Source organism: Dendropsophus ebraccatus, chromosome 3, assembly GCF_027789765.1.
Source record: "Dendropsophus ebraccatus isolate aDenEbr1 chromosome 3, aDenEbr1.pat, whole genome shotgun sequence".
NCBI classification, from domain to species: Eukaryota; Metazoa; Chordata; class Amphibia; order Anura; family Hylidae; genus Dendropsophus; species Dendropsophus ebraccatus.
The window spans coordinates 31,224,251-31,240,084 of NC_091456.1; the positions used below are offsets into that span (position 1 = coordinate 31,224,251).

Genomic DNA, 15,834 nt, shown 5'->3' on the forward strand with positions numbered 1-15,834 from the left:
GTGAAGCACCTGTGGGGTCCAGATGCTCACCGCACCCCTTGTTACATTCCTTGAGGGGTGTAGTTTTCTAAATGGTGTCTCTTTAGGGGTGTTTTTTAGGTTTTGACACCCCAGAGCCTCTGCCAACCTGAAGTGGTACAGTCAAAAATGACCAAATATAACGGAGGCATTGAAATTCACTAGGCGCTCCCTTATATCTGAGGCTTGTGGTTGCGTCAAATAGCGCAATAGGGCCACATATGGGGTATTTCTATAAACTGCAGAAACGGGGCAATAAATATTGGGGTGCATTTCTCTGGTAATAGGTTTATAATTATGAAAAATATTGGATTACAATAAAATCTCTGCACAGAAAATTAAAATTTTCAAATTCCTTACACACTTAGCTTTTATTTCTGTGACTCCCCTAAAGGGTTAAAACACTTTCTGGATGTGCTTTTGCAGAGTTTGGGGGGTGCAGTTTCTGAAATGGGGTGCTTTGTGGGGCTTTCTAACATACAGGCCCCTCAAATACACTTTAAATCTGAACAGGTCCCTAAAAATATCTGATTTTGAAATTTTACTGAAAATTTGGAAATTTGCTGCTAATGTTTTAAGCTTCCTATCGTCTAAAAAAAATGAAAGATAGTTTAATAAATGCCGCCAACATAAAGTAGACATGTTGCTAATGCTATTTAATATATAATTTATGTGGTATAACCACTTTCTGTATACGCAAAGAAGTTTCAAAGTTGGAAAAATGCATTTTTTCACATTTTTTCACATTATTTGGGTTTTTTTCATAAAGATTTGTTATGAGTATCGACTCCAATTTACCAGAAATGTAAAGTACAATATGTCACGAGAAAACAATCTCAGAATCAGCCGGATAGGTAAAAGCATCCCGAAGTTATTAATGACTAAAGTGACACTGGTCATATTCATAAAATTTGTCTCTGTCATTAAGGCCATTTCAGGCTCTGTCCTTAAGGGGTTAATATAACTTCATAAAAATAAATGTATAGGGGTTTTGTTTGTGTTTTGTTTGTGTACATAGCCGCTTCCGTTGAGTGTCAGCAGTAAGAGGTGACCCTGGAGTTCCCAATCCCTTGCTATGCTCAAGTGCTGCCATACAACATTATACAGAGCAGGGTCCCATTCCTAACTACACTGACTCCTCCCCTCTGTGCCAGTCACTGCACTGACTCCTCCCCTCTGTGCCAGTCACTGCACTGACTCCTCCCCTCTGTGCCAGTCACTGCACTGACTCCTCCCCTCTGTGCCAGTCACTACACTGACTCCTCCACCCTGTGCCAGTCACTACACTGACTCCTCCCCTCTGTGCCAGTCATTGCACTGGCTGCTCATTCAGTACAGAGTACAATATTAAAGGGGAACTCTCAGCAGGTTAGACGAATCTAACCTGCTATAGTGCCAGGGACGCTGTGTAGGAATATGTATTTTACCTTCCTCCTTGGCGCCGCTCATGCAGTGTTAGTCAGGGTAAGGTCTGCTCCGGAGCACCGTTAGGAGCACTGCTGTGTCATCTGGCCAGCCCCTTCTAATGATAATCAATGTAGGGGGCGGGCTGAATGATGCCCTGGAGTGGACTATACCCTCACTAAGAGCGCAGGACCAATGCCGAGGAGGAAGGTAGCAAATGTATTTTCCTCCTCAACGTCCCTGGGGCTATAGAGGGCTATCAGCAGGTTAGAGTTGTCTAAATTGCTGATAGTTCCCCTTTAACTCCTCCTCTCCCCAGTCCTGCACATCCCTACGTCCCATCCCTGTCTACCACTCTACCCGTGCTCTACGTTCTTTTTTTTTACAGCTAACGTCCTCCATAATCCGCACCTCTCACTCCCGTCTTCATGACTTTACCCGAGCTGCACTAGTTCTCTGGAGTGCATTACTTTAGAAAGTCAGACTTGATCCTAATACCCAAAGCTTTAAAGCATGGGTCTCCAAACTGCGGCCCTCCAGCTGTTGCAACACCACAATTCCCATCATGCCCGGACAGCTAAAGCTTTGGATCTGGTTGTCTACACATGATGGGAAATGCAGTACTGCAACAGCTGGAGGGCCGCAGTTTGGAGACCCATGCACCCATGCCCTAATGGCACATCTTATTAGGCAGGCTTATCAGGTTCCCTGGTCCCCGCTACTGCCCTCATTCTCCTGTACTCCAAGCACTTATGTTTTCTCTTCTATCTCTTTTATTTCCAGGATCCTCATGGAAACATTATCACATTGAAAGCTTAGTTTCCGCATGTTGACCAGTAAGGATGCGGGTCACTGTGAGGAAGGTGCTGTTGGGCTTTGGCTTCATTGTCTTGGTGGCGTTGGCCGTGCATCTTGGACAGCAGATGCTGGAATGCCAGCAGATTCTAGATGAAGGTTATGCCAGAAAAAACTGGGGTGTGATGAAGCCCGAAAGTGAAGAACTTGTAATGATGGATGCCAACAATATAGAGTACCGATATAGTAAAGACATGCCCCTCATATTTATTGGCGGAGTGCCTAGAAGCGGTACCACGTTAATGAGAGCCATGCTGGATGCTCATCCGGACGTCCGCTGTGGAGAGGAGACCCGGATTATTCCAAGGATTCTAGCGATGCGCCAAGCATGGTCGAAGTCCGGCAGTGAAAAGATGCGTCTTGATGAGGCTGGCGTAACAGATGGCGTCATGGATGCCGCGGTTCAGGCCTTTATACTGGAAATTATAGCAAAACATGGAGAACCTGCCAAACTCTTATGTAACAAGGATCCCTTCACCTTGAAATCCTCCGTTTATCTCTCCAAACTGTTCCCAAATTCCAAGTTTCTGCTAATGATTCGGGATGGACGTGCGTCCGTACATTCCATGATCACTAGGAAGATCACCATCGCCGGTTTTGACTTGAACAGCTATAGAGACTGCCTGACCAAATGGAACAAGGCCATAGAGATTATGTACGCACAGTGCTTGGAGATCGGAGAGCACAAGTGCCTTCCGGTTTACTATGAACAGCTAGTCTTGCATCCCAAGCAGACCTTGCATGCCATCATTGAGTTTCTGGGTATCCCTTGGAATGATGCTGTGCTTCATCATGAGGACCTGATTGGAAAACCAGGAGGTGTATCACTCTCCAAGTGAGTATTACCGTTGGAAATATGGGCCACCTTCATCTGTATTGTTGGTAGGAACATTAAAGGGGTATTCTACTCTTCATTATCTTTCTGTCTCTGTCCCCCAGTTCTGATCTGCTGCTCTGAGCTGAAGATACAGAAAACTGTATAGCTGTTGTCAGCTTCCCTCTCCACTCCTCATTCCCCCTTTCCAAAACAGCTCATGTAAACACTGTTCCTGGCCAGCTGTTTCTGCACTCTTTAATGCCTGGTGGTAAGGTCACTAGTAACTTGACCTTAGATTAACTGTCCCGCATTACAGAATACAAAGACAGCTCGCCAGGGAAACTGTTTACATGAGCTGTCTCAAAAGGTGTGTGTGTAGGGGGGGGGGGGGGGGGGGGGGCGGAGAGAACAGCCCACACAGTTTTCTTTATCTATCCTCAGAACTGGGGGAAGGAGACAGAGTATGGAATTAATTGTTAATCTAGAGGAGAGCTGATTCAACATACATTTTACCTGAGTGGAATACCCCTTTAATGGTGCGTTCACACCTACAGGATCTGCGTTCAGATATTTAACTGAAATCTGCTGCAGAAAATCAGCTGCAGATCCTGTAGGTGTGAACGCACCCTAAAGGGGTTTTATGGGACTTTTTGATAGCCTATAATTTTTTTATTAGTGGAATATCTCCTCGCCAATCAGTAGTGTGCTGCCTATATACACAGTAAACAGAGCTGGAAGCAAATGGCTCTGTACTTTGTGTAGTGGCCATGGAAGGCTACTGCAGGACAGCCTATCTTTACATCATTTAAATGTTTGTCCTGGCAGGGGACACTTATGATATATGGCTGGGGAGGGAGTGATTAAAAAATACTAATCTAACTCCCTGGCTTCTGTGCCGCCTGCAGTATCTGACCACCCCGTTCCCGATGTATGGCCGCTTGTCGGTTTTTGGGGTCATGATGTTGTCGGGTAAGCACACTGCCACCTTGGTCAACTAGGGAGACATAGGCTTATTATTACGATTTGCTTGTTCATTTGTCAAAAATGTTTTGTTTATGTTTTTGTTTTTTTAAAGAAAATAGTCTTTTTCTGATGACATGAAGTTATTAAAGAGGTATTCCTTCCCCATATAAAAATTAGAAAGTGGCTCAAATGATATAATATACACACACAATAGTCACCCATCTTATTTTCGAGCCCTATTTTTTTAGACAATTTTTTCAGGATTTACACATATAGGATCTGCAGTGCTGCAGATATCAATGTAAATAAAGAGCCTTTTACACTGGGCAATTATTGTCCAGGTGCGCTGCTAGAAACGCCAAAAAATGGTCTGTGTAAAAGTGACAGCGATCAGCTGAGGAACGGGCAAATGGCTGATCGTGCCTTTAGAGCAGGCTTCAAAATGGATTGTTATTGCCGTGAGGCAAATAACGATAAAGTGAGACTGACAGCACGGATATGTATATACTTTGTGCTGTCAGTTTCCAGATCACACAGCAGTACATACTTACCTAGTGCGATGCTGCTGTGCTGTAATCCGGCATCCTGTTCTCCCACCCCCTGCTGTATCTTCAGGCCACACCTCCTCCAGAATGATTGACAGTTTGAGGAGGCAGGAAGGCCTGAATGCACAGCTGCTGGACAGGAGAGCAGGATGCTGGATCGCAGCGCACTAGGTAAGTATGTACTGCTGTGTGATCTGTAAACTCCGAGCATATATATATATATATATATATATACATATATACTCTATACATAGTTGTGTTGTCTGTTTCCATGTTCACACAATCAATACAAGGATCGTTCGTGTAGCTCGGCCACTTGATTAATCCTTCCATGTAGAGGCGCTGCAAAGCATTGCTGATCCCACTGATCAGCGCTTGTTTGTGTCCTTACGCGGCCCTTAAATGTTTGAACCCAGCATAAAATCTGTCCCTTAGAAATCTGCTGCAGATCCTGTATGTGTAAATGAACCATTTGGCTGTAATTCTTCTGTAAAGTTTAACAAAGTTTTTGGTTATCTGCCAGAATCCCTTTTTTGCCTCTTTTCCTGCTTAAAATTTTTTTTTGTCTTTAACATTTAGGACTGAAAAGTCAACAGACCAAGTAATGAAGCCTGTGAATCTTGAGGCCTTGACTAAATGGGTCGGAAAGTTGCCAACAGATATAGTAGATGACATGCCTCGCATAGCTCCAATGCTTGCCCGACTAGGGTATGATCCTTTTGCCAACCCACCAAAATATGGTAATCCAGATGCACTAGTGGTCAACAACACCCACCGAGTGAGTATATCTGTAATGTGAAGACCTGGTTTATACTGATGTTTGCTGTGCTGTACTGGAATGTACCATTTTAATTAACTTTCTTTATTTGTATCTCACAACACATCTCCCATTTTTCTCATTATTATTTTCCAGGTCTTAAAGGGGGACTTTAAAACACCGAGCAGCCTGAAAGGATTTGTTCAGGTTAGACTTCCATTTTTCATATTTTATGCTCTAATGCAGGGGTACTTAACAACTTTTAGTGAAGGTCCACTTACCGGGGTCTATTGTCAGGTGAAGGTCCGAGCTAAAAGTCAGTAGTAAAAATGTGGTTTTGTTAACTTTTCACAAACGTTGTTGAACAATTTACATATAGAATTGATTCTTATTAGTGTGAAAACTTTTTTTCTCTATCACCAGCCCTTATATAGTCCCCCTGTGTGCTCACCCAGTAGTATATAGCCCCCCTGTGCACTCCCCAAGTAGTATATAGCCCCCCTGTGCGTTCCCCAGTAGTATATAGCCCCCCCCGTGTGCTCTCCCAGTAGTATATAGCTCCCATGTGTGCCCCACAGTAGTATATACCGCGCCCCTGTGCGCTCCCCTAGTAATATATAGCGCGCCCCTGTGCGCTCCCCCAGTAGTATATAGCCCGCATGTGCACTCTCCAAGTAGTATATAGTTCCCATGTGCGCTTCCCCAGTAGTATAGAGCCTCCCGTTTTGTGTTTCCCAGTAGTATATAGACCCCGTGTGCTCCCCCGATTGTATAGAGACCCCCTGTGTTCTCCCCCGTTTGTATAGACACCCCCTGTGTGCTCCCCCTATTTGTATAGAGACCCCCTGTGTTCTCCCCCTGTTTGTATAGACACCCCCTGTGTGCTCCCCGCTCCCCCCTTTTGTATAGAGACCCCCTGTGTGCTCCCCCTCCCATATGCATATAACATTAAAAAAACACATTTATACTCACCTGGGTCCAGGTGTCTTCTCTTCCCCCTGCCGCACTGCAGCAGTCACAAGAGGCCACGCTCCCCTTGTCTTGGCGCCGACGCAGTGACGTCACTCAAGTGCCGACACCAGAGACAGACAGCGGCCTCTTGTGACCGCTGCGGCCACAAGAGTGACTGACAGGGAGGAAGCCGATGGCTGTCAGTGCTGCTGCTGCGTGGTAACTATGAGCGCTCGTTGCGAGCGCTCATAGTTACTGTGCAGAGCGGAGCAGTGCAGCTCAGTATATAGGTATACTAAGCTACAGCCGGGGTCCGGACAGCTGGCCTCCGCAGGGGGGGCCAGTTGAGGACCCCTGCTCTAAGGGGTTCTCTAGGACTATAGAATTGATGGCTTTTTTAACGGATATCAATGTTAAAGGGGTATTCCACTTAAACATAACCTTTGATAGATTGCTGCCAATGGTGAGACTAACAATTCATTCCAAACTTGTTATTATCTATTCAGTCTCCTTCCCATAGTTCTGATCTGCTGCTTCCTGCTGGAGACACAAAAAAACTGTGTGAGCCTGGCTTGCTTTATCTGCAACTTTGTAACAACTTTGTAATGCTGGGAGGATTAATCACAGTGCATTCATTAGCAACTTAGAACTCAGATTAACTCTCCCAGCATTATAAAGAAGCTACAATGTTGCAGATAAAGCCTGCCAGGGACTTTACATCAGCTGTCTCAGAAGGGAGGTGGAGACAGAGAGAAAGGCTTACACACAGTTTTTGTGTCTTCAGCAGAAAGCAGCAGCTCAGAACTGGGGGAAGGTGACCGAATAGATAAGTATGGAATGAATTTTTAGTCTCACCATGGGCAGCAACATATCAAAAAATTATGTTTGAGTGGAAAATACTTCTTTAAATTGGTGAAGGCCCAACTCTCATCACCTCTGCCAATCAGCCGATTGAAGGGAGTATAACACTCCAGCAAGTGACACTTCACTTCATTATTTTCCTAGCATAGCTTCATAACTTTGGTGTTGGCTGCGGCTGATATTACAACTTGGGGTCCTATTACACGGAGCGATTTTTAGCGATTAACGTCTTACGATAAACGATCTCAAACAAGATTGTTTATCGTTAACCTGAAATCGTTCACTATATTACACAGAACGATGGTCGTTATTGCGATCGTTACTATGATCGTTTATTCCTTCTGATCCCAGCAAAACAATGGACATTGTGCAATTACACTGAACGATTAGTGAAAAAATGCGGAACTTGAACGAACGTGGAATTACAGCGAACGATTAACAATGATTTTAAGTTCAGATCTAAATCAACGATCAACGACATACGAACGATCGTTGCCTGCAATTACACAGAATGATTATTGTTTAAATTCGAATGATATAACGATTTTTCGCACGATAATCGTCCTGTGTAATAGGGCCCTTAGTCTCTGGCACTTAAATTGGAGCTGTGATACCAGGCACATCCACTACTAACAGTGCTATAAAGTAATACAGTGCTACTTCAGTCAGCTGATCAATGGGGTACCAAGAGTCTGACTCCCTCTGATCTGATATTGATGGTCTAGCTTTAGGGTGCGTTTACACAGAGAGATTTATCTGGCAGAGTTTGGCAGCCAAAGCCAGGAATGGATTTGAAAAGAGGATAGAGGATAGGTCTTTCCTTTATGACCTGATCCCTGTTTATAGTCTGTTCCTGGCTTTGGCTTCAAAGATCTGTCAGATAAATCTGTCTGTGTAAACACAGCATTAGGATAAGCCATTAGCTTTCAAGAAATCCTGTGAAGTTAAAAACCAAAGGAAGGCACAGGGGGTGCGGGATTATAATAAACAAAGTATCCTCACTTTATTATCTTCTTTTTTTTTTGTTTTGTTTTTTTTGCAGAAATCAATAGTACAGGCGATTTTAAGAAACTTTGTAATTGGTTTTATTAGGCAAATAGGCCATTCTCTGCATTCCAAAAAACTTTCCCCAGGTCCCCTTCCCCCCCCCCCCCCCCCCCCCCCCCCTTTCTCTCATTCACTGCTCATTATTAGGAAATCACAACTCTTTTTTACATCAATCGAGTCCTGTGTAATCTATGGAGAGGGGAGGGGGGAGGAGGGAGATTAGTCGCCAGCAGAGAACAAAGGATTTCACAGTGGGACCTGTGTGAAAGCCGCTATTCAGAGGTCAGAGAGGTCAGTGCTGACTTCAGAGGAGATAGCCGGTGATGTAGCTGTAAATTAACTTTGTTGTCCTGTTTTGGTGCCTCATCTCCCTCCACCCCTCCATTCTCCATAGAAAACCATGAAGACAGGTTGGAGAGCTCCAAACTGCTTTTTCATGATAAAAATGCATTTTTCTGCAAAAAAATCCAATTACAAAGTTTCTTACAATCGCCTGTACTATTGATTTCTGCAAAGAAAATTTAAACGACAGTGACACTTTAAATTTCTGAGCACTGAACTATGAAGTGTTAAATGGCCGCATAGAAGAATAATAGAGGAAATGCTCACTGAGCCAGTTAATGGCTATGGTGGGTCATCGCATTTCTCATGTTGAGATGTGACCAGTGTCAGAACGGCAACAGAGGGGGGTTGGGCAGGGGAGAAATTTAAATTCTTTTCTTTGCGTTATAGAGCAAAGAAATGGTTATTTTAAAAATTCTTATTGTCTAGAAGAGTATAGTGATTAGGCCTTTATACTTGGTTACTCATCTCTCCAGGTTCCAGAACTGGCTGTAACAGAAGGCTGAACACTGATTTGTTCAGCTCCCAGTTCTCTCGGTGCATGGAGAAGATAGAGAGCACTGCAGATAATTCTATCCAGCAGTATAGTTCTCTCTTTATGGGTATAAACACACACACCGTATACGCAGCGTATTTACTGCTGCGATACGCAGCAAATACGCACCAGATTAGATCTAAGTAACTGAACACAGCATCAAATCTGCACCATCAAATCTGCTGCGTATTTGTTGCGTATCTGCTGCGTAAACGGTGTGTGGGTTTGTACCCTAAGGGTGCGTTCACACCTACAGGATCTGCAGCAGATTTGATGCTGTGTTCAGTTATTTAAATGAAATCTGCAGCAGAAAATCAGCTGCAGATCCTGTAGGTGTGAACGCACCCTAAGGGTATAAACCCACACACCGTATATGCAGCGTATTTACTGCTGCAATACGCAGCAGATACGCAGCAGATTAGATCTAAATAACTGAACACAGCATAAAATCTGCACCACCAAATCTGCTGCGTATCTGCTGTGTGTGTTTGTACCCTAAGGCTGGGTTCACACTACGTATATTTCAGTCAGTATTGTGGTCCTCATATTGCAACCAAAACCAGGAGTGGATTAAAAACACAGAAAGGCTCTGTTCACACAATGTTGAAATTGAGTGGATGGCCGCCATATAACAGTAAATAACGGCCATTATTTCAATATAACAGCCGTTGTTCTAAAATAACAGCAAATATTTGCCATTATATGACGGCCATCCACTCAATTTCAACATTGTGTGGACAGAGCCTTTCTGTGTTTTTAATCCACTCCTGGTTTTGGTTGCAATATGAGGACCACAATACTGACTGAAATATACGTAATGTGAACATAGCCTAAGCAGTATTCCCATCTGAACTTTTTTGATTTTTGCTAATACATTTATTTAGCTAACTCTTAGTTGTTTTTTTTTCCTATAGTAGTATTTTAAAAAATATCTCTGTTATGTGTGTATCTTTTGCAGTATGTTGCTGTACTGTGTGACTGATAAAACCTATGATAATAAGTGATAAGATTGGTGGAAAGAAGTGCTTGGCCTATGTGACATGTTTATCTTCCTTCATTTTCAGATTCATCAGAATAACTCCTCGCACTGGTGACCGCAGCAGCGCAGGTACAAGTCCATGTAGCATACCATGTAGAATACCAGATCATACAAAAAGCAAGAGCCAGTTCTATGCAGTGGTGTGGCTACCATAGAGGCAGGGTAGGTAGTTGCTATGGAGCCCTGCAGGAGGGGGGCCCCGGGGAGAAGGTAAGAGTGTGTGTCCTTCTGCTTAACCCCTTATGTACTGCAGTGTGTAAGTGACCCAATGTTTACTTACATGCTGCAAAAAAAGGGTTAGAAAGCAGAAGACCTGACCTCTGTTCTCCAGCTGCAATCAAGTAAGAAAGAAAAATGTGCAGAGGTCAGTGGTACCTTGGTTTAAGAGTAACTTGGTTTAAGAGCGTTTTGGTTTAAGAGCTCACAGTTTTTCAAAATTGTGACTTGGTTTAAGAGCATTGCTTTGGTTTAAGAGCTCCCTGTACTGGGTAGGAGGGGGAGTGGGGGAGGGGCATGGTCTGCATAGTGTGGTCTCCAGCCCTGTACTCTCACCCAGGAAGTCTCCCTTACCTTCCAAATCATAGCAGATCCACTTCAGGCTGGGGCTTACATCAGGGGACAGGACGGTGGAGGTAATCTCTCCATAGCTGTAACCCCTCTCTCCCCGGACAGAGAGTGCTGCATGTATGTGCCCACATCTGTCCTGCTCATTCCTTCCTGCTCCCTGCAGTCTCTGTCCACCCTTGTGTTTCCCATCCTCTCCATTACTGTACAGTAACTTATAATATCACAGATTCTGCTGTTTCTGAATGTTTGTTTCATCTGTTTTACATGTTATTCAGAATAATAAATCATTATATTTGGGGTGTGGAACCAATTGTCTGCATATCAATGATTTCTTATGGGAACATTTGCTTTGGTTTAAGAGTGGATTTGGATTACAAGCGTGGCCCCAGAACGAATTATGCTCATAATCCAAGGCACCACTGTATAAATATATATATACACACATAGTTTTTTTTTTTGTTGTTGTGCGTAGGGGAGGGGGGCCCCTTAAAAATTTTTGCTATGGGGCCCCATGAAGCCTAGCTCGCCCCTGGTTCTATGGTAATAGTTATTAAGGCTCTATGCCATGCACATACTGAGGGAAGCCAAAACATGTGACAGCAATTTTATATTACTTATTTATTTATTACTGGTGTAATTTATAAAGTGTGGGGTTTTTTTTTTATTAAGGGAAACAAACAGCAGGTAAGTTAAAAGACGAGCCTGCCGCTGCCCCCTTAGTGCACAAGGTGCTGAGAACAAAGGTGATTTTCTTATCTTCATCCTCGGGAACAATTTTGAGAAATCTTCACTTTGAGTGCATTCACACCTACAGGAGCGGCAGATGAATATTCATGAGGAAGGATGGGCTGGCAATGCAGATTAGTGCACTGAGGGTTGTAGTCGTGTCCCCAGTGTGTCAACCCGTTTAATTTACATATTAAAGGGGTTGTCCGGCGATAAAAAATTATTCACAGAATAACACACATTACAAAGTTATACAACTTTGTAATGTATGTTATGTCTGTGAATGGCCCCCTTCCCCGTGTTTCCCCCCACCCACGCTAGACCCGGAAGTGTGGTGCATTATACTCACCGCATCTCGTGTCGTCCACGGTCTCCGATCGTCAGCAGTGACGTCTTCTTCGGGAGGCCGGCGGATCTTCCCGAGTGCCGGCCACCCTCTGCAGCGTCATCCGAAGCTCAGCCGCGATTGGCTGAGCATAACTGTGCTCAGCCAATCGCGGCTGAGCGGCTGATGACGCGGCCACGTCATCAGCTGCTCAGCCGCGATTGGCTGAGCACAGTTATGCTCAGCCAATCGCGGCTGAGCTTCGGATGACGCTGCAGAGGGCGGCCGGCACTCGGGAAGATCCGTGGCCTCCCGAAGAAGACGTCACTGCTGAGGATCGGAGACCGTGGTCGGCACGTGACAGGTAATGTATAGCGCACCACACTTCCGGGTACACGGGTGGGGGTGGTGGGACACGGGGAAGGGGGCCATTCACAGACATAACATACATTACAAAGTTGTATAACTTTGTAATGTGTGTTATTCTGTGAATAATTTTTTATCGCCGGACAACCCCTTTAAAGGAGTACTTCGTAATATTTATTTTTTTTCCTTTCAAATTCACTGGTGTCAGAAAGTTATATAGATTTTCATTTACTTCTAATTAAAAATAAACAAAATCTCAGGCCCTCCAGTACTTATGAGCTGCTGTATGTCCTGCCAGAAATGCTGTATTCTTTCAAGTCTGACACAGTGTGCTCTGATGCCACCTCTGTCCATGTCAGGAACTGTCCAGAGAAGGAGAGGTTTTCTATGGGGATTTGAAACTGCTCTGGACAGTTCCTGAAATGGACAGAGCACTGTGTCAGACTGGAAAGAATACCCCACTTCCTGCAGGACATACAGCAGCTAAGTACTGAAAGACTTGAGATTACAAATCTGTATAACTTTCTGACACCAGTTGATTTAAAAGAAATATCCTTTTTTTTTTTTTTTTTTTTTTGCTGGAGTACCCCTTTAAAGGGAATCTGTCAGCTCCCGCTCCCAAGCTAAGGTGCTGACAGCTGTTGGTGCTGTAGCTGGCAGTCCCCTAGTGAGCATGGTGACTTTTGATAATTTTCCGTGCAGTGGATTATATACAATCTCTTGTCTCTTACTGTAATGAAGAGTCAGAGAGTAGTTGTTTGTGCCGCACTATGTGGTACACCTCTCCACTCCTTACTCCTCCCTCCTCTTCATGAATAATCAATGCTACCCGGCATCCTGCTCACTCAGCTGTCAGCTAGTATCTCTGATTGCAGATCAGTCCTCTGTAGGCAGTTTATGTCTAAAAGAATCACTCAGATATAGTTGAATCTCTCAGCCCAAATGTTGGAGTTGTGGTCTAGGGGTAACTCACCTGTCTACAGACCTGCCAGCAGTTCATACTTTGGTTCAAATGCACTGATGGAAATTAAATAGAGGTCTTTATTTATTTTTTCCTCATTATTATGGCTATGTTCACACACAGTATTTTTGCTCAGTAGGATATCCGGTCAGTATTTTGCAACAAAAACCAGGAGTGGATTGAAAATGGTAGTGAAAGTGGATTTAATGATAAATATCAGCTGATGTTTTAAAATAAAAGAAATTATTTGCCATTAAGTGACTGCCATCCATTCAATAACAGTGTGAGAACATAGCCTTTCTGTGTTTTCAATCCACTCCTGGTTTTAGTTGCTAAATACTGACAAAAATACTGAGCAAAGGCCACAGCCCCCACACATTTGGGGTCAGAGATTCAACTATATCTGAATGTTTATTTCAGACATAACCTGTCTATAGAGGACTGATCTGCAATCAGAGACACTGGCTGACAGCTGAGCGAGCAGGAGGCCGGGCAGTATTGATTATTCATGAAAAAGAGGGAGGAGGGAGTGGTGAGGCGTCAGTGTGGCAAAAACAACTCCTCTTTGACACTTCATTACAGTAGGAAACCTTAGAGTATACATAATCCACTGCATAGACAAGTTACCAAAAGGCACCATGCTCACTAGGGGACTGTCAGCACCTTAGGTAGGGCCCGGGAGCTGACAGATTCCCTTTAAACTGAAGATTTAGCGAAAACAGCACTTAGGATGAAGGTAAGAAAATTAGAGGTCAGAGTCTTCTAACCTGCTGCCAGTTTCCCTTTTAAAGGGGTAGTGCGGCGCTAAACATTTATTCACAAAATAACACACATTACAAAGTTATACAACTTTGTAATGTGTGTTATGTATGTGAATGGCCCCCTTCCCCGTGTTTCCCCTCACCCACGCTAGACCCGGAAGTGTTGGTGCATTATACTTACCGCATTCTTGTCGACCCCCGGCCGCCATCTTGTGACAATGACAAACCGCTCCATCCGTCGAACCGAACCGCTCCATCCGTCCCTCAGTCGCCGCCCCCCCCCCCCCCCCCCCAATGCCTCATCATCAGCTGCTCAGCCGTGATTCTCGGCTGAGCAGCTGGTGACGCGGCAGAGGGGGCCGGCATAAGGGATGGAAGGAGCGGTTCAGGCGGCCTCCCGAAGACGACGTCATTGTCACAAGATGGCGGCCGGGGGTCGACACAAATGCTGTAAGTATAATGCACCAACATTTCCAGGTCTAGCGTAGGTGGGGGGGAAACACGGTAAGGGGGGCCATTTAAATACATAACACACATTACAAAGTTGTATAACTTTGTAATGTGTGTTATTTTGTGAATAATTGTTTAGTGCCGCACTACCCCTTTAATGCAGCTAAAGCTTTGGCTGTCCGGACATGATGGGAATTGTAGTTTTTACCATAGCTGGAGGACCGCAGGTTCCTTATCCCTGCTTTAATGTACAAGGCCGGGTCACACTGAGCAAAACTAGCGGAATGCCGTTAGCCTCCCTCTCATAATGGGAGGCGCGCGCTCCTGCTCTGTCCATGCTGAAGAATGAACATGTTCATTCTTCAGCACGGAGAGACGCTGTGAGAACACCAGCGCCCGCCTTCCAAAGACTCACATTATGAGAGGAAGGCTACCGGCATTCCGCCGCAGAATTCCGCTCGTTTTGCTCAGTGTGAACCCGGCCTAACACTTAAAATTTGAAACTTCCCACTAAAAGTATTACAATGGGTTTCCTACTTTGTTGCAAACATTTATAAAGATATAATTTTTTTTTTATCTTCAGTAAACATGGGATATGTGACAGTGTTCAACATATGTCCCTCACTGAATTCATAATGGTAGCAAGCGTTTAGTTGCCCTTCAGCGCCATCTAGTGCACAGACTGGTCATTTATAGCCATTTTTTTCCACCTACAAGGCTGGTTGGAGAATCATTTTTGCGCCATGATCTATAGTTTATATTGGTGTAAGTAGAATTTTTTTATCACTTTTTTATTAATTTTTATCTCATAATAAAAAATGTAAAAAAAATCTGCAATCCTGTTTTGTTTTTTGCTTTTTTCATTTTTAGCCCTACACACATTAAAAATGTCTTTACGTTTTTGTTGTTTTTTTTTTCAGGGTTTGATGATGACTTTCTCACCATCAAGACAAGCTAGAAGAATCCTGATACTGAAGGAATCCTGATATCCAAGCATATTGCTTGCCAAATATTGCCAAACTGTGACTGTCTAGAGCGAATGTATTTGCACTTGTTTGTACGCTACAACCTTTCAGACCTGTTGGTAAAATGGACCTGCGTAGCTCATCTGACTTTACTGTGACCTTGGGATCTTTTATTTGTTACTCAATATGGAGCCAGTATTTTATAAAGAGCCACATACGATTTTACTTTTGCCACACTGAGTGCCAGAAACCGACCTGACTAAGACCGATTCAGATTTCATTGTCCGTATACTGGACCGATGGTGGACGGCCTCATCTCTGGCATGACTGGTGACATGAAGGAGTGGCTGCAATAAATCATTTTATTGTCTCTTCACAAAAGACTGGTACATTGTAATAGTTTGTCATTCGTTTTAAGTAGTTGGGAGAAAAAAAAATGTGGGGGGGGGGACTGCGGAAAATGATTTTTCATGAGTGTTAAACTGTGTTCTTCAGATCTCTATTTAAAAGTTTTAATATATGATCCGTTGCATTCCAAGTTTCCATTCAGATTTCATTATATTAAACTGTTTTAATGAA

The 15,834-nt window shown here is 43.9% G+C and overlaps 1 protein-coding gene across 1 annotated transcript in view; it reads left to right on the top strand.

Annotated features, from left to right (window-relative positions):
- Positions 1-15,834, top strand: part of TPST2 (tyrosylprotein sulfotransferase 2) — a 60,940-nt gene extending 45,106 nt beyond the window's left edge. Inside the window, exons 3-7 of the mRNA XM_069964100.1 lie at positions 2,206-3,112; positions 5,182-5,380; positions 5,516-5,566; positions 10,160-10,203; positions 15,211-15,834. Of these exons, the coding sequence (XP_069820201.1) occupies positions 2,265-3,112; positions 5,182-5,380; positions 5,516-5,566; positions 10,160-10,189 (1,128 nt within the window). The 5' untranslated portion in view covers positions 2,206-2,264 and the 3' untranslated portion in view covers positions 10,190-10,203; positions 15,211-15,834. The remainder of the gene's footprint in view (positions 1-2,205; positions 3,113-5,181; positions 5,381-5,515; positions 5,567-10,159; positions 10,204-15,210) is intronic.